Genomic DNA, 18,886 nt, shown 5'->3' on the forward strand with positions numbered 1-18,886 from the left:
CAGATACACCGTTCTACTGAGGCATATTAGGTGCAGAGAGTTGTGACTTGATTCCGTGTTCTATAATATAGTCCTGGAATCTTAAGTCCATGTACTCACCACCTCGATCTGATCGTAGTGTCTTAATTGTTTTACCTAACTGGTTCTCAACCTCAACCTTATATTCTTTGAACTTTTCAAAAGAATCAGACTTGTGATACATTAGGTAAATATGACCATACCTTGAATAATCATCAATAAAACTAATGAAATATCCATACCCACCTCGAGCTTTGACATTCATCGGTCCACATATGTTCGATTGTACGAGCTCTAAGGGTATTGTGGCTCTGAGACCTTTTCCAGTAAAAGATCTCTTAGTCATTTTTCCCTTAAGACAAGACTCACATGAAGGTAAAGAATTGTTTTCTAACTGATTTAGGAGTCCATTCTTAACCAATTTCTCAATCCTTTTGAGATTTATGTGGCCAAGTCTTAAGTGCCATAGATAGGCATTAGAAGAAACTTTTTGTCTTTTATTCTGAGTTTCGGCTGTTCTAAACATCTCAGCTTTTAAGACAAATTTTTATTTAGTTAGTCTTAACTTATATAAGTTGTTTTCAAGTATAGCAAAACAAATTTGAATACCTTTTCTGAAAATGAACGCTTCATTAACTTCAAAAGATATTTTATACATTTGTTCCATAATACAACCGATAGATATTAAATTCCTCTTCATAAGAGGTGCATACAAAACATTTTTAAGTACTAGATATCTATCTTCGAAAAATAACTTCAAGTCTCCCACTGCTTCGGCCGAGACAACCTTTCCCGTTCCAACCTTGAGGGTGATCTCGCCTTCTTCAAGCTTTTTCCAGGAACTAGTTTCCTGAAAAGAGAAGCAAATATGATTAGTGGCTCCTGAATCCAATATCAATGTTAAGGTATCATACTCCACTAAACATGTTTCAACAACTAGTAAATTATATTTACCTTGTGCTTCTTTTTCTGCTTTTTCCTCAGCAAGGTATTTCGGGCAGTTACTCTTCCAGTGCCTGTTTTGGTTGCAGTGGAAACATTTTCCTTTTTCTGTAACTTTCTTTTCCTTGTTTTTCATGGGAGTCTTCCCCTTACCTTTCTTTTTCATTTGAACATTTTTGTTCTTTGAAGGTCCAGCTTTAGTTTTAGAGGACGATCCTTTTAAAACTTTCTTTGTGGTGACAACATTTGCCTCCACTTCTTTCCTCTTAGACTTTGTAAGAGTTTGAAAACGCTGGAGCTCGTTAAGAAGGGTTGTCAGATTAAACTCTATCTTATTCAGAGAAGCATTCGTTTGAAAAGGTATGAAGCTATTCGAAAGAAACTCCATAATAAAGCTAACCTGATTTACCTCGTCGATGGCGCCACTATTTTCTTCAGCAATATTGAAGTGGACCATTATATCCAGGACATGTTCTCTAACAGAGGTCCCTTCCTTCATACGCTTATTGTAAATGTACTTAATTGCCTCGTGTCTTAGGATTCATGATGGTTGCCCGAACATCTCTTTTAATGAATCCATGATAGCCTTAGCTATGCCCAAGGATTCGTATTTCTTCGCTAATACATTAGTCATGCTGGCAAGAATATAGACACGGGCTTTATCATTAGCCTTAACCCATCGATCATAAGCATCCCGACTAGTTTGGCTACCATTCGAGGCAGGGGCCTGAGGACATTCCTCAGTTAAGACAAATGTCAGGTCATCTATTACTAATATTGTATTCATATTATTTTTCCATGTTGAGTAGTTGTCGCCTTAAGTTTTTCAGAAGCTAATAATTGAACTAAAGAGCTAGTCATACTAAAAAGTAAAACATATCCTTTTTAGTAAAAAACATTAATCTTTTAAATCCAATCAAGTTTAGCAAAAAATAATGTACCCATCATTATTTATATTTGCAATGATATTTCAACGGTTTAGATACTATCACCATTGAACCAAGACTATCTTGGCTAGATACTATCACCAGAATAACTTTTATTCCTATAGTAACTTAGTTATCGCTACTTTGGTTAGGAATTTACTAAAACTTAGTAATTCTCGTAAGTGTGACCCTCCATTTTCATACCTCAAAGATCGAAATCATTATGCTCCCGAAGTTGGAAAGACAAGAATGAAAATAGACCTGAGAGACTCTATCAATTTCTACAGTTCGTAGAGTTCCGAAACCTATAATACAACCCTCCGATTGGTAAGCTCCAGGGCAGACATGCAGGCGCATTATAGGATCCTCACGGTGCAACCTAATGGAAGAGACCGTAGAATGTGTTGACACACTTCCTTCTCCCACTTACTATGAACAACTTCCCCTATTCACCTTGGTATTGACTCATGCAAACACTCTCCGAATGGAGTCCGCTCCCAAGGCGGCTCAAAGCCAAACATGAATCTCACGGTGTGAATTCTTAGTGACACTAGAGCTAAAAGTACATTACTTCTCTCCAACTGAAGTGTTCTAGACGGTTAGGGTATAAAATACTTAGCAATACATTTCGGCTAACTTAAACATATCCTAAGTCTAGGTGATTCATCCGAGTATAACTTTTACGCATGCTCATAAAATCGTCTTAACCTAACTTAGATGCCGGCTCGATCTCCAAGTTGTAGGTGTTCCATGAACCGTCAACTTAAATACCTTCAACCTTAGTCATTTTATCCAACTTTTTACCAAGATCTTGCCGGGTGAGTTTTCTTGTAACTTTGGTTTTACAAGATATCGATCTATTTTCTATGAAAATTGAGATTGCTCGATGGTTAACCCTAAGTGAGCATGCATTTTATCTTTATTATAGATTTTTGAAGTCTAGGTTATTTTATAACAATTATAAAATAAATTATAATAATTATAACCTTAGAGCATTCATCTATAACATGCTTCCTTCAAACAAAGATGCTTTAATAACACTTATATTAAAACTAAGCATGCATAGTATATATTTTATAACACTTATAACATATAACAAATGCATGTCACATGTTTTTCCCATGGTGGGGTTTTAAAACTATATGGCATACTATGTGCATATATAATTAAACAACATTTTACATCACATGCATAATAGGTAAACAACACTAAAGTGGATCAATTTTGGCATTAAAAACAAACAAATAACTAATTTATTACATAAATAAGCAACCAGCTTCCTAGAACCGGCTTCAAACACTTTGAACCATCTAGAACCGCTCAGAAACCATTCGAACCGGCCAAAAACACCAAAAACCAAGTTAAACCGGTCAAACCGGCTTAACCAGGTCAAACGGACCGGTCCAGACTGGCTGGTCAATGCACGCTGGCGCGGTCAAGTGCAGGGTAGGTCGACAGAAAGCGCACAGGCGCGCGGGTCACGGAGGTGGGCGAACGCGCAAGGTAGCTTCGAACCGGGTCGGAACGGAGCGGGCGAAGAAACTAGGTCGGGTCGCGAAATGGGCCGAAGCACTTCGTCGGCAGCTGGCGTGCTCGGGGCTATTCCGAACCGGGTCGGATCTCGGGCTGGCAAGCGGGTCGTCTGATCTGGTGGCTGAAACGGGTCTGAAACCAATTTTTCTCAATTAATGATGCTGTCCAATCTCCCGAAACCGAGCAATTACAACCTAATTTCAACTCTAATAACTCCAAAAAATTTACAGACCTTTTTTCACACATTAATGCTCATAAACATGTGATCAATTACAAATTTCCACAAGAAATGTAAAGAAAAACAATGTTAAAACCGTAATAAATCCACTTTAGTGCACATTTCACTCAACATTTGAATAAAAAGGAAAAAAATACCCACCAGAACCAGTGAAGACGGGGTAGGGCCTGTAGCTTAGAGGATTGAAGCACATGGCTACGAACTCGACCCAACCTCAGAACTTCGAACGACTGACATGTTTTGGACGGTAGAATAGGGAAAGGGAGAGTCGTGCCCATTCTCTCTCCGGGCACAAGTAGGAACATCAAAATGAAAGACCGAAGACATGTACACTCCATGTTCTGAGAAATATTTACCATCCGAAAAGAGGAAAAAGAAAATAGTCTTCGTCTAAAGAAATGTATTAAGAAAGGACAGATGTATATAACCTTTCAATAAGATAATGTTTTTTCAACTCTCTCAAAATGGAATCTATTCCAAACATATATGCCATGGTTCCTTATTACTAAACAACAAATAACTTCACTCCTTGTCAGACCGTTAATATATGTATGAGAAATGCTACCATAATTTTATGAAAAAAAATTATGCTTGTATTTAATTTATGGTATTAAACATGATAATTTTACATTATTTTAATAAATTAATTAATTAATTAACAAATATCATTTAATGTATTGATAAGAATTAACTAATGAAGAATCAAATTTTAATTTTCCTAAAAAAAGAATCAAATAATACTATTAATATAAATACTTGAACATGGGTATTTTATAGTTTAAAATTAACCAATTAATATACTTGATGAATGTCTTATTAATTATTTTTAATTAATTGAGTTTAGTATTAGTAATTATAAATTTGATTTAAGTTTAGTTAAAGAATATATTATATAAAAAGTGAAAAAAAAAAAAGAGTAAAGTATGAAATATTAATAAAGAATACTAAGAATTATAATTATGAATACATTAGTATAATGAATATGAAATATTAATAAAGGATACTAAGAATTATAATTATGAATACATTAGTATAATGAATAAAGTAATAAAAATTAATAACAATAATTAATTAATTAATCCTAAATAATCAGTTAGTTATTAATAATGACTATCGAAAAATGAATTTTATACTAGGTTAGTTTAACCTATTTTAATTAACTATTAACTACATTGTTTACTAAATACTCAACAAATTCAGTCAAAATACATTCTGTTTAATATAACCTATTTTATACATTCTGTTTGGTGTATTGTTGGCTATAGGTACGCCCCTTCAGTTTGTTAGTTGGGTGAGGGCTTGTGTTACTTCGCCTAAGTTCTTTATGATGATTAATGGTTCCCTTGAAGGGTTTTTTCCTGGTAGGAAGGGGTTGAGGTAGGGGGATCCATTGTCTTCTTTTTTGTTTGTGATGGTGATAGAGGTCTTGTCTAGGTTGTTGAATAAACCTTCTGTGTGGTTTAGGTTCCATGATCGGTGTGAGCACTTGGGCCTAACTCATTTGGTTTTTGCAGACGATTTGATGATTTTCTGTGCAGTTGAAAGAGATTCTTTGGAGTTTGTGAGGCAGGTATTGACAGAGTTTGCAGAGCTATCTGGGTTAGTTGCAAATGTTGGGAAGAGTTCTATGTTTGTCGCGGGTGTGGAGTCTAGGGAGGCGGAGGAACTAACTGTGTATATGGGAGTCTCTCTTGGTTCGTTTCCTGTTAGGTATCTGGGTTTACATTTATTGGCAGGTCGATTGAGGGCTATGGATTGTGCACCTTTGATACAGAGGATTACAGCTTGTATTAGAAGCTGGGCAGGGAGGTCTCTCTCCTTTGCTGGGAGATTGCAGCTTGTTAGGTATGTTTACAGTCCTTTCAGGTTTTTTAGTATAGCATATTCGTGTTACCTGCGTGTGTAACTCATGAGGTTGATCTTCTATTATGTAGTTATTTATGGAAAGGTAGTGTGGTGAGTCAGAGTGGTGCACGAGTGGCGTGGGATGAGGTGTGTGTGTCGTTGGAAGAGGGGGGGTTGGGTGTGAAGCATGTGGCCTCTTGGAACCAGGCTGCTATTATGAAGCTGCTCTGGCATCTCTTAATGAAATCAGGGTCACTTTGGGTGGCGTGGGTGGAGGCGAATGTTTTGCGTGGGCGGTCGTTGTGGGCTGTTAGGAGTAAGGTTGGGAGGTCTTGGTGCTTGAGGGCTATCTTGCGAAGTAGAGATAGATTCAAGCATCTGGTTCATTTGATGATTAGCGATTGACAGTCTTGTTTTGTTTGGTGGGATCCTTGGCTTCCGGGGGGTGCGCTTTTAGATTCATACGGGTCTACGATGATTCATGATGCAAGGAGTAGTTTGGAAGCGCGGTTGTCGGAGTTCTTGAATGGTGAGGGAGGTTGGAGGTGGCCTACAGTGTCTTGGGACCTGCTTGAGATCTGGGGTTTTATCCAGGCAGTGGGGCCTAGGATGAGGGGAGAGGATTATTGGGTTTGGGTGCCAGATGCTAGTGGTCGGCTCTCTATCGCTAGTGCTTGGGAGAGTATACGTCCTCGTCGTCATAGGGTGTCTTGGGTTGGTATTTTATGGGCAGGGAGTGGTATTCCGCTCACTCCTTCTGTGCGTGGTTAGCAGTGAGAGACAGGTTGGGTACGCGGGATTGGTTGAGGAGTTGGGGTGTGTTGTCAGAGGGGGGGTGCCTTATGTGTGGGGGAGATGTGGAGTCGTGGGATCATTTATTTTTTAGTCTGGGTTTGGGAGAGAGATGTGGTCTAGTGTGTTGTGTCAGTTGGGTTCGATGCATCGGGTGGCTGGTTGGGATGTAGAGTTAAGTTGGTTGTGCCGAGTAGGTGCGTAGTAAGTTGTTCCGTGTTTTCTGGTGTCCGGCCATATACTACATCTAGCAAGAGTGTAATTGGCGGCTGCATGGAGGTCGATCGAGGTCGATGTCTACTCTGGTTCACCTTATGGTCTCTACGATTCGTGCTCGTGCTACTTCCTGGCGAGTTGACCTTCTTAGTCTTATCTAGTGTGTATATGGATGTATTTTTTTCTCCTTTTAAACTTCACATTGTTCTCTGTTTTGTTGTAGCCATTAATTTATGGGGTTTTGGGTTTTTCTCTCTACCTATCCTTCTGGTGGTTTGCGAGTTTGCGTCTATGTGTTGGTTTTGTTCTGTTCTTATCCTGTTGGCTTTGTTTTGATTTTGATGCCCTGTCTTTGCTTCTGCTTTGTTGTTTTGTTGCCTTGATCCTGGGCTGTGAAATCCTCTTTGTTGTTGTATAATAATATCACCTATTCTAAAATAAAATAAATAATTTGATTTATAAATTGTAATTTGTAAAATTGAATTGAATGTATTAATATAATGAAGGAAGTATTAAACATTAGTAAAATAAATAATTAACTAATCATAAATAATAATGGTTATCGAAAAATGAATTTTATAATAGCTTAGTTTAACTTATTTTAATTAACTATTAAATATATTGTTTACTAATTACTCAACAAATTCAATCAAATAAGCAATTTGATTCATTTAATAAATTGTAATTTGTAAAATTGAATTAAATATATATTTGAATGTAAAGTTATAAATTTGGTCTCTCTAGTTTTGAGAAAAATGAAATTAAGTCCTTATAATTTAAAATTAGTTAGAATTTTGTTCTTATGATTTAATAAAACCTCATAAATAGTTTGTTTGATAAAATCTTCGTTAATAATTCTGTTAAGTAAAGGCTTTTTTATATTTATGAGGATTTTAAGAAACAATCTATCTTTTTTTGCATTTTTTCCCAACTCTAGAAGTAGGCATCATGCTACAATATCTTCATTTTTTTTTTTTTTTAAACAGTAGGCATCTCCTCTTTCTTTCTTTTAATAAAAAATTTCATTACCAACACCAACCATCCACATTCTTTTCCCGTCTTCCTTAAACTTCCCTTTTTTTTTTCCTTGATTTTTTTTTAAAAAAAATTAAACTTGAATCACTTTATTTAGTTTAATTTTTTTAAAAAAACGTATTTTATGGAATTGAACTTATATTGATGTAGATTTGATGTATATGTGTTTTGATCTCTTTATGATCTCTCTAGTACTTGTTCCTCTTATTCTTTCTCAGTTAATTGCATACGCTTATGTATAGGAGTGAAGCGCGTGATATTATTGAAGTTGAAGTCTTGTAAGAATGTTTGTATGCGTAGCACCTGAATTTCAATGAGTGGTAGTGGTTCAGTCTTTAAGAATCAAAGAATCTAGTGATTGAAGAGAATTCTATCTAGGCTCTCTGAAGTCTGAACCTTCTAACTCTTTCAAATGAAGAGAACTCCTAATTATCTAGTGAGTTTTGTGGGCTTGAGCTTAGGTTGTCCATGGATCTGACATTTAAGCCCATTGGATTTGGATCTTATTTGGTATTTAGGCTAAATTAAGCCTATTTTTAGCCTCAATTGAACTTTAGCCCAAATAATAATATGAAATTGAAATGAGTTAATTTTATTCAATCTAACAATCATGATGGAAACATGTGACATCATCGGTATTTGTCAATTCATGTCTTCCATTTTAATTTGAAACACATGTAAACTCTAAATTTCGCCTTCTATAGAGGGATTGATATTTACATCCTTCAAAATCTCTCCCTTATGTTAATAAAATAATACATACTTATTATTTAAAATATATATATTTATTTATGTATGTTAGGGCTATTTTCAAATATAGAAGACTGCGACAAACAATGATAGACTATGTGCGACACAATAATAGTCTATCGCTATCTATCATAGTCTATCATAGATAGACAGTAATATTTTGCTATTAGTTGTAAATATTTTTAGTAGCTTTGTCATTTAAAATAATTTTTCTTTATTTTAAGATATATTTGTATATTCATAATTTTATTTTATAAATTAAACAATATTTGAACCATGGTCTTAATTATTAGGTTTTTTTTTTTCAATTGAAACTTTGGGATCTCAATATCTCTATCATAAATCCAACTAAATAATTATGATTAAAAATAACAAAATAATGTATATTTATTTAATATTTATTTCATTTCAACTCAATTGTGGGTAAGAAAATAATAAAATAATTCGATTATTTATTTATTTATTAAATTAAATTAAAAGAGTTTTAATTATTAAGTTTTCTTTTGTTAGGATTGGAGTTTTAGATCTCTCATTCCAATTAAATTTTGATATTTTAATGTTTATGTTCATTGGAAAAAATGATGTTTGAAATTATGAAGAGGACCACTGCAAATCTGCAAGGACTAAGTTTTTGGGTTTCTGTCAAAAATAATAGTGTGGTTTAATTTAAAGTTTGAAATTAAGACTATTATCAAATCATCCAAATCATAATTAAAAAAAAAAAGTTTTTGATAAAGGATTATTACCAAATAAAAATATATATACAATATTTTGATTTAAATTTAAAATTGAAATTAAGAGGATAAATAATTTTTTTTCACGAAATTTAATATACATATATACACACTCAAATAATCCAAGTAAAAAAGTTCAATTAATAGAGGATGGTCATAGAATTAGAAAATAAGAAAAAAAGTAATTTATTGTGAATTAAAACTTAAAATTGAGATAATAATCAAATTATCTAAATATATTTTTTAACTGAGTAATTTTTTTAAAAAAATAATATTTTAGTTTAAACTAAAATTTGAAATTAAGAAGATAATCAAATCATTTGAATCAAAATAATCTAAATTATTCTCTTACACCTGTTTAGTTTATATATTTCGTTATTATATATATATATATATATATAATTTAATTAAATTATATATATAGATATATATATAATTTAATTAAAAATAGTTAATATAAAATAACTATTATTGTTACCTCTCTTTATAAATGTTTTTTTCAATTACTTATTTAGAAAGAAAAAAAAAAACCTCTTATTCATAACTTCACCTAACTTGTGCAACACATATCAAATTAGTACTAGTAGAAACCAAATTCTAATTATAAATGACTGAATTCTAACTTTCTCTCGAAAATAAGGAAATATTTACAATTTAACCATATTTTTAATGAAAAATTTAAAAAATGTCTTAGATTACAATATTCTCGCGTCCAACCAAAAATGATGGGTTTACAATTCCATCCTTGATTTTTTTTTTTTTGGTACCAAATTACCCTTATTATAACATTTATGTAAATTAATGGCAAGGGTGTAAATAGGGTTGTCTACTAATCTTTAACTTTAAAAATCTTATTAACCTAAATGTGATAAAACTTGAATTTTAATTTAAGAAAATAACATCAAGCAACCATTTAAGTTAATATATAGCTAATTCACAATTATGTAAAGCATCAATTCAATTCTAACATGCAATCTAAAAATTAGAAAAGAAACGAAGTGCAAAAATAAAAGAAGTTTAGGAAAAAGAAGGCACTGAAATTTATAGTGGTTCGACAACATGCTTATATCCACTCTCCGAGACTCATTCTTGGTTATTTTACGAAGAAAAGTTCTCTTGCAAGTGAGACCAAAACCTACACGATCCTTTTTCTCACTAAACTAAAAAGAAATTCGGATTTTTTTTAGTGGTTCAGGATCTAACCAATTACTTTTAAAAAAAGGTGGCGAGGAGGATGAAGAATGATTGATTGTAAAAATTAAATGATTTTAAATCATCTATTGAATCTAGAGTAAAAGGAATGGATGGTTGAGAATAAATAGGAGAGAAAATAAAGGAGATTTAACTTAAGAAGGAAAAAGATTGAGAATTGTGTATTTTGGAAGGGAAACATCTTTTTCCCTTTTTTTCTCCCATTTTTTAATCCATTTGTTTAATAATTCAAAATTTTGGGATGTCTATGCTGCAATCTTATTTGATGAGGTATCTCATCTTTCTCGTTTTCTCTTTCTTTCTTTCATCATAAATCTACCACATGTCATCTTAAGGTCGGTCCATGTTTGACACATCACTGCTATGTCATCAACCACCTTGAATTTTCCTTTAGAATCTTCTTTTAGCTGCAACTTCTTCGTTTGATGTTTAATTTAGGTGATTCAAAATATGTTGAAATCATTTCTTTGAGCTCTATGTTATAAACACTTTAAAACATAAATCATGAGTGAATAAATATTTGTTATCATCAAAACATATGATATGATTGAAGCTCATAAAACTAACACTTTACAATTCTCATCCTCAATTTTGATGGGATTTTTGTACGAATGACTCATTTTCGCCAAGTGAAATTACCACTTTGACTCAATAATGCATGGACGAGGAGCAAAAGTCTCACTCTCACTTTTTGCTTCTCGCTCTTTCATCTCACTCCTTCTATCCCCTTTCTCAATTAGCTTTCTATGATTAGAAATCTTCTTATTCCTTGATTATCGCTCTCGATCACTGATTTTCACTTCTCCGTTCTCATTCTCAATCATCGATTTTCGATTCATGCTCAATCTCTTTATTTCTAAAAAAATTGCAAATTGAGCCCGAAGAAGAATCAAATGAATTAATTGAATAAAAAGAAGAATCGATTGAAGAAGAAGTTGCCAACTAAATAAGAAGAATCAAAGTATCGATTAAATTTAAATTAAAAAAAAAAAGTTGCAAATGGAAGACGGAAGAAGGAAGAAGAAGTCCAGCGAAGAATTAAACAAAAAAAAAGTTTCTTCTAAATTTACAAATAAAGTTGGAGATCAAAGAAGAAGAAAGAAGATGCTAAAAATTGGAGAAGGAAGGAGATCGAGAATCAAATAGGTTAATTCTTGGGTCAAAATGGTAATTTTACACAGCACTCATGCAAACGGAAATCCAGAATTCTTTGATTTTTAAACCTTGGTTAATTTTCATTTAGGCCCCTTGTTACAAAGCTTCACTAAACTTAGGAGAATTTCAATTTTCAGCTCACTTTGTGATTAAAGAGAGTGAAATGTAGAATGTGGCATCACGGCAGCCATAAGTTCTTCTGAGAGTTCGGCAATGGAGTTCTGCCTGCCATTTCGGCTAAATCTATTGCCTAGGTTAGCCTCCATCTTATTCCAAACAACCTCAGTAATGGATTCCTGTGGCCTTCGCCTTCATCAAATCAGGATATGAACCTTCTCCTCCACAATCAGCCAATGTTCGCCGCTGGAATCCTCAAATCGTTGGCTCGGAGACCTAATTTTTCCTCTGTTGCTGCCAAATGGGAAGGCGGAGTTTCGATGGTGCAAGGAGCTTCCAGAGGAATTGGCCTCGAATTTGTCAGTTCCTCTCTCTCTCTCTTTTAATCCAAGTATTTCTGTTCCGCGATGATAATATGTTCGGAATCCATGATTTTGTTGAAATAGATCAAAGGTTCACTTGAATTCAATGAGTTCTTTCAGTTCCTTAATTTGCGTAGTTTTTATGGAGTAGAATGTTATGAATTGTTTGTTTGTTTTTTTAGTTTATATCTGTTTGGAATTTGGTTATGGTTTATTCTACATGTTAGTTTATCCGAAGGTGATGTGAGTTACAGACCCAAATTGCTCTCACTCATTACTTACTTTAGCTGTAGCTTAACAAATTAAAATTGGCTTTATACTCATCTTCATGTAGGTTAGACATCTGCTGGAGAAGAATGAAAAAGGACATGTTGTTGCTACATGTCGAAATCCTGGACAAGCTACAGGGCTTCTTGAGCTGAAAAACAAGTTTGCTGAGCGCCTTTGCATTCTAGAGTTGGATGTCACCAATGAAACCACCATTAAGGTTTCACTCTTTTCCTTAAACATGACTAAACTGTAGATCACATTGGTTGGCATGGTTGGTTACCTTCTTATTGAAGGTAGAAGTTTTGGTTGAAGTGGTATCAAAATCTATACTTGTTCACTCTTTGAATGATTAAAGCTAGTTTTTGGATTTGATGCATCTGGGACCTTTCAGATGGCTACAAGCTTTTTTTGAAACCCAAGTAAAAGTAGAATACTCTTATAAGTTTAAAGCCTTGGATTAGGTGGTTGTGCAGTATGTGATATACATTTCTAGGTTATGAAATCTACTTTATAATGAGCAAATTCTTTCTTTTTACTCTGCATTTCATGGTAAGATTTTTAATATTCGTCTGTCAATGTTACAATGTATTTCAGGCATCTGCAAAGTCTATAGAAGAAAGATATGGGTCGTTGAATCTGCTGATTAATGCATCTGGCATTCTTTCGATTCCTAATGTACTCCAACCAGGTATTTCTTCTGAGAATTAAAAATTCCTTGATTATTTGAACAGCATAAGGGTTACAATTCCCATCATATTCATGCCATTGGTTCTAATGCAACATGGTAGTCGACTTTTTCTTAGTGAATCATAGATTTTACTTCTTTTCCTCCACCTAGACCTAAAATTGAGATATATTCCTGATTTACATAATAAAGTTGATAATTGAAGTCAATATTTTTACTCTTTTGGTTCATGTAACTTAGTAGTCGTGATCTAAGCTATTGGCCATGTTCTGGTTCCAATGCAGAAACTACCCTGAATAAAGTGGAGAGATCTTCTTTGCTTCATGCTTACGAAGTTAATGCCGTTGGTCCTATTCTAGTGATCAAGGTAGAACTCACTAGAGAATTTTTCTGAATGTTTACAATATTAGTTTTCACTTTTCAGTAGGAAATGTAAGCTCATTTCATTCAATCTTGGATATAGCAATTGTTTCTGCATTTCTTCAAAATCTTTTTTTTCTTTCCATTCAATTGAAACTACATCCCTAAAGTGCTCAAACAGCTGAAATAATTTGGAGATGGTTATTATTTTTTTATAATATCCATCACTCTATTCCCATTTGGGAAAGGAATGGATAATTCTTCTTTCGACCAGTTACTGACTCTGCTTAGTCCAGAGGGATGATCAAAATAAACCACCAATTGAACGTTACTTTGTCTGAGTTCAAGTACAAGTATATTGTCCTAAATATTTTTCTAGTATTGCTAAATTGTAGATACAAAATTTTCTTGCCAGTCCTTTTTGCAGGATTTTTCAGCATTTAGCACTGACTGTTGTGGATTATGATTTACTTGAGCAGCACTTGTGGCCTTTTCTGAAGGCTGGGGGAGGTTCTGGAACAGAAAGAGATGTTGCAGTTGTCGCCAATTTAAGTGCTCGGGTGGGATCAATTGGAGATAACCGTCTTGGGGGTTGGCATTCTTACCGAGCTTCTAAGACGGCACTTAACCAATGTATAGTGTCTTGTTGTCTTTATATTAACCTGCTCTCTCCCCATTACATTGTTCATTAATCTGCACGCCTTAAGGGGGAAAGAAAAGGGAATGGTTTTTTCTGATATGCACTCTTTTGCCATCTGGTTTAGGCTTTGAACTTGAATTCAGATATTTCTTGTTTCTTGCAAATCTTTTCTGCATGATAATGTGCTTTCATGTTCTTCATGTTCTTCAATCAAACAAAAAAGGGTCATCCTACTATACTGACACACGCTTACACATTCATTGCAGACATTCAAAATCTAATCAACAAAAATCGTTTAAACCATGAAAATTTGAATTTAGTCATTGAAGAAGTGCAGTTTCCATTTATCGGTTATTTATATTAGATGTTTTATGAATTTGTTAATTATTGGAATGCACAAATTACAGAGGAGCTAAACATTATTCTTTTTGACATCATAATTAATCTGAAATCCTTCCTTTTCGCTTGTGCAGTGACAAAAAACGTATCGGTGGAATTTGCAAGGAAGAAAGATCCAATCATATGCATATTATTGCATCCAGGCACGGTGGACACAGATCTGTCTAGGCCATTTCAGAGAAATGTTCCTGAAGGCAAACTTTTTACAAAAGAGTATTCAGTCCAAAAGCTCATGACAATCATCAACAATGCAAAGAGCCAAGACAACGGGAAGTTTTTTGCATGGGATGGTCAGGAAATTCCTTGGTAGTATGAACTTCAGTCTAGTTAAATTTTTTACATAAAATTCTGGATACCTCTTTTCAGCTTAGGTGATCAAGGTTGTTTCAAGGCGAGAGGATCAAACATGGGAGTAATCTGCCTTGATTTAATAATTATTTTATAGTTTTAATAAATACAAAGAGACTCAAATGTTGAAAACTATGGAGAAGCAAGAACCACTTAAAATGAAGAAACATGGTAAAGTTATATTTGCATTCTTTGTTATTCGTAGTTGTTGAGGACATTGAAACATATAATAAAAATGTTCTTAGAAGTTTTTTCAGTATCAAGGCTTTTATTGTTAATTAGCAAAGTCTGTTAAGTTAAACATTCCTTAACACAAATATACCTTCTTACTATCTTGATAGAATCCTTTTGTGCCTACCTTCCCCAGTTTCATGCATCTTGTGATTACCTAATAATCTAGTTACAGTGTCATATATGTATTTCAAATTAGGTTGATGCCCACTTGATTGATGTGTACACATCAATGCCAGGTTCATTGCTGCTTTAGCTTGATTCACCATGCTTTCTTTTTGTAGCTCTATAGCTTCATTGATCACTATGTGCAAATTCTTGGGAAATTGCATTTTTATGTCTCGAACAAAACCAAATTCGCCTCGCTTGATCTCATCCCGCAGCTCCCGATTCACTATCATTTCAAACAAGAATACGCCAAACTTGTAGATATCTGATGCATCAACTACAATGTTAATTTTCTCAGTTGATGAATGCTGGAGAGTTCATGAAAACTTATTCGGATTATTTTGTTTTACATCAAAGAAAAAAAAAGGTTGAACTTTGCCAATTATTTGATCATAGTATTTCTTTCAGATTGACTTACATTTTGAGCTGCAATTTTGATGACCCAATTTGAACCTTGAAATCAACGGCACTAGCTTTCTGGTCAACAAGAGGCTGTTTGTCCTGAGATCATAATCAACAGCAGGCCATTCCTCCTGCAAATAAAGCATACCTTCCAACACTCCTTTGGCTACTTTCAGTCTATGTTTCCATGGCGAAGGCGACCTCGACAACCACATATCGACACTCTCACCCTCCAACCACTCTATAACTATGGCTCTCATTCGTCGGTTATCACACCAACCGAGTACTTCCACCAAGTTCTTGTGGGATAATTGGGTTAAGATCATGCATTCTTCAATAAACTCTTTCCTACTTTCCCTTGAAATCTCATTCCCATAGATTTCAACCCTCACTTGAGTCCCATCTCTTAGAACTCCACTGTAAATATCTACTCCCTCACACTTCACAATCAAATTCTTCTCCAAAAATCCACCGGTTGCAGCCCAGAGCATTGCCGGTGTGAACTTGTGCTTCCTCCTCAACATCCTTGGCAAGAAATCAGGCCTATGGAAACAAAGCCACCACAAGAACCACACTACTACAATCACAAGAATGGGAAACACAAACAACAGTATCACAGCTTTCATTTTATACTTCCTATGGTCTGGGAGAAGACCAGAATTTATAAAACTCGACGAATTAAACCGTTTAAAGAACAACTTTAAATCAGACATCTTACTCTCAGTAAACTTATTGTTAGACAAATTTAGAGCAGTTAGATTAGCAAGATCAGAGAAAATCCGAAATGGGACTTCCCCGTCAAGATCGTTTCTACTAAGATCAAGAACCTCAATCTGTTTACATTCCAAAACATCAACAGGGAAACTTCCTTTCAAAGAATTGTTAGACAGATCAATGGTGAGGATACTCAAAGGGCAGTACTTCCAAAAGAAGTGGAACGACAGGTACAAAGGAGCGATCTTCGGGCGGTTGCGAAGATCGATTTTCGGAAAGGACTCGACACAATTGAGGTTGCGGGATTCATTGCAAAGATGGCTGGCAACAATGGAGGACTTGAAGATTTCAATGAGATCCATTGGAGAAGCAGAGCAATAACGAAGAGAAGGGTTTAAATGACAGTTTTTGGAGATTGTAGAGTTGAAATCTGACGGTGGATGTAAGGTGTTGAGATCTTCTATGACAGATGCAGATAAAATGACAGAATAACAAGTTGCCATTGTTAAGAGGAGGAAGAAGATGAAATTTTCAGACATGGACACGGTTGATGATTCTGGATTATTAAGATCGAGTTTTTTGGGAAATTTGAGAAAAGACGAGAAATTTCTTTGGAATGTTTTTAACTATTTCCTCCGAAAGTTTTGACGGTTAGTGATGAAGTAGAAAGTGGAAACCGCCATTTTCGGAGGCTATGGCGGTTATGTTGAAGAAAAAAATTGAAAACAGTTAAAAGGCAAAAAAAATAAAAAAATCTAGGGATTTTTTTTTTCCTTTTGGAATCTTTGTCTAGATATTATGTTTATTATGAAATTACCCTTACAATTACGAACTGTCCTGCCTTACTTTTGTGTTTTGTTTGGTTGTCAAGAAAATTTTATTACCCATCTTTAAAAAGGAAAATTTTTCTCAAGAAACAGAGCAAATTTTATCTTCTGCTTGTAAAATAGAGAGATGGATTTTTGGAAGCCAAGAAAATATTAGAGAAAAAACCTAATAAATCAGCTGTTTAGAGTTATGAAGCAATAAAATTGGAAGAAAATGAAAAAGGGATTTCCTTTAATCAAGTGGACAAGTTTTACAAAGAACAGTTTGGATCATTAACGTGAGGTTAGCATCTAATTGAAACTAAACTCTAAACTCTAAATTAAATGGTTAAAAACAAAAAAAAAAAAAAAAGAAAAAAGAAAAAAGAAAAACTCTTAGTAACTTAGATTAGCTACAACAACAAGCAAAACAAAATGATGAACAAGCTACTTCTGCTTCTGTGTCTGATCAGTGTTTAGTTTTTTTGCTAGCTGCTGTTGTGAAGGATCTGATTGATGGAATTGAAAATGGACGGATGGGATTGAATCTCAGGAAAATTGGCAAGATTTTGGACAAACCCTTTTGGAACCAAACATTTTTCTTCAGAGTATAACTTCTCTTGAATCATTGTGGATTCAAGAATTCGAAGATCCTCTGTTTCTTCTTCTTGTTCTTGTTCTTGCTCTGTTTCTTGCTTCAGTTGCAAAATAGCAACTTGGGCTTGCAAGAATTTGACATATTTGAAAGCAGAATTCAGCATTTCGGCAGTATTCATCTTGCTCCCACCCGGAACCAGCTCTCCGAGCTCCTGCGTTTTTGCCGTTATCTTCCTCCGCCGTTCCCGGGCCGCAATTGTCTGTGCTGATAAGTTATTACTCGACGGCGGCACCGGCGTCGGTTTAGTCTTCAAACAACCACCATCATTCATCATTTCAGCATTGTCCATTCTACCATCCCACGCACTCGAAAACAACTCCGACGTCATCGTCATTGTCGGAGGAGGAGGAAAGTAACCTCCTCCACCACCTACATTACCGCCACCGCCACCGCCACCGTCGCCACAACGAAAGCTCTGTTCCAACACAGCCCTCTGACGTTTGGGGCAATGAAACTCAAATTCATCACAAGGGAAGAACTCAGGCGAGACGGGAAGGAATTCATCGACGGCGGGAGTGGAGAAGTACGGGTAGGCATCGGAAAAGAGAAACGGAAAGGCGTCGTCGAAGAACGGAGCAGCAGTGGTGGGGTAAAAAACAGAGTCGTCGACGTAATCGAAGGCAATGGGATCGTGGAGGAGCTGGGGGGGAGGAAAATAACATAGGTCCGGGGAGAATTCAGGGGAGAAATAGTGGAATTGGTGATAATATGAAGAAGGGTCAGAGTAGAAATTGGAGTAAAAGGTAAGAGCCGCCATTGAAGAGGAACAGAGTAAGAATCGGAGAAGAAGAAAAACAGAGAAAAGCAAGAGTGTGAAAATGAAGTTGAAGTGTGTGTTTTCGCATATGGATTATAAGAAGAGAGAGAGAGATTAATGAGGAATCAGTTATAGAGAGAAGGGTAATTAGAAGCTAATTAATCTCCGTGAAACCCCCAACTTCTTAACCCACGATTCTCTCTCTCTCTCTCTCTACTTTCTCTCTCTTCTGTAAATTTTGTGTTGTTAGTTAATTGTAGGATTAGGGTTTTTTTATGATGAAGAAGACGGTTACTTTTGGTGGCAATGGATGAATGAGATGATTATTTGGTTTTTGCGGCTCCTATATTTTAACCCTTTTTTCCACTTTGTTTTTTCTTCACTAATTATGTCTCTCTCTTTCTAGGGTTTAAAAAAAAAAAAAAAAAAAAAATTGTGAATCTGATATAATTGAATTCGGATTTAATCTCCATTAAAAAAAATATATGGCCACTTGATGAAAATATTTATAGTGTGTGTGATTTATTTGAGTTTATTTGATTAGATATTTATTATCATCCGAAAATTAGATAT

General features: G+C 34.7%; 3 protein-coding genes across 4 annotated transcripts; 1 reads left to right on the top strand and 2 right to left on the bottom strand.

The window, feature by feature from the left end:
- Positions 1-11,269: 11,269 nt before the first annotated feature.
- On the top strand, positions 11,270-14,836 carry LOC120083157 (NAD(P)-binding Rossmann-fold superfamily protein). 2 transcript variants are annotated; one of them, XM_090316563.1, is made up of 7 exons: positions 11,270-11,408; positions 11,534-11,872; positions 12,210-12,362; positions 12,740-12,833; positions 13,115-13,197; positions 13,670-13,823; positions 14,304-14,836. In XM_090316563.1, the coding sequence occupies exons 2-7, from the start codon at positions 11,723-11,725 to the stop codon at positions 14,537-14,539; spliced, it is 870 nt and encodes a 289-aa protein (XP_090172689.1). In that variant the 5' UTR covers positions 11,270-11,408; positions 11,534-11,722; the 3' UTR covers positions 14,540-14,836. The 2 variants fall into 2 exon arrangements, with proteins under 2 accessions (XP_090172689.1, XP_038894686.1); XM_039038758.2 differs by lacking the exon at positions 11,270-11,408 and having other exon boundaries at positions 11,487-11,872.
- Positions 14,771-16,774, bottom strand: LOC120083153 (Leucine-rich repeat protein kinase family protein). Its single transcript, XM_039038755.2, has 2 exons — positions 15,395-16,774; positions 14,771-15,241 (listed from the first exon to the last, which is right to left on the bottom strand). Exons 1-2 carry the CDS (start codon positions 16,629-16,631, stop codon positions 14,907-14,909), a joined length of 1,572 nt encoding a protein of 523 aa, XP_038894683.1. The 5' UTR covers positions 16,632-16,774; the 3' UTR covers positions 14,771-14,906.
- Positions 16,775-17,132: 358 nt separating this feature from the next.
- LOC120083155 (basic helix-loop-helix (bHLH) DNA-binding superfamily protein) lies at positions 17,133-18,555 on the bottom strand. The gene has a single exon (XM_039038757.2). The coding sequence runs from the start codon at positions 18,311-18,313 to the stop codon at positions 17,387-17,389; it is 927 nt and encodes a 308-aa protein (XP_038894685.2). The 5' UTR covers positions 18,314-18,555; the 3' UTR covers positions 17,133-17,386.
- Positions 18,556-18,886: the final 331 nt, after the last annotated feature.

The sequence above is a fragment of the Benincasa hispida genome, chromosome 8 (genome assembly GCF_027475165.1).
Source record: "Benincasa hispida cultivar pf3 chromosome 8, pf3_genome.v1.1, whole genome shotgun sequence".
In the NCBI taxonomy this organism is placed as follows: Eukaryota; Viridiplantae; Streptophyta; class Magnoliopsida; order Cucurbitales; family Cucurbitaceae; genus Benincasa; species Benincasa hispida.

Excerpts from the sequence above, each read along its gene's own strand:
- LOC120083157 (XM_090316563.1), top strand. The coding sequence starts at position 11,723 with ATGAACCTTCTCCTCCACAATCAGCCAATGTTCGCCGCTGGAATCCTC. Across the intron at positions 12,363-12,739 it reads CCAATGAAACCACCATTAAG|GCATCTGCAAAGTCTATAGA; the intron begins GTTTCACTCTTT and ends AATGTATTTCAG. Across the intron at positions 13,198-13,669 it reads GTCCTATTCTAGTGATCAAG|CACTTGTGGCCTTTTCTGAA; the intron begins GTAGAACTCACT and ends TTACTTGAGCAG.
- LOC120083153 (XM_039038755.2), bottom strand. The coding sequence starts at position 16,631 with ATGTCTGAAAATTTCATCTTCTTCCTCCTCTTAACAATGGCAACTTGT. Across the intron at positions 15,242-15,394 it reads TCAAAATTGCAGCTCAAAAT|ATATCTACAAGTTTGGCGTA; the intron begins GTAAGTCAATCT and ends TTGATGCATCAG.
- LOC120083155 (XM_039038757.2), bottom strand. The coding sequence starts at position 18,313 with ATGGCGGCTCTTACCTTTTACTCCAATTTCTACTCTGACCCTTCTTCA.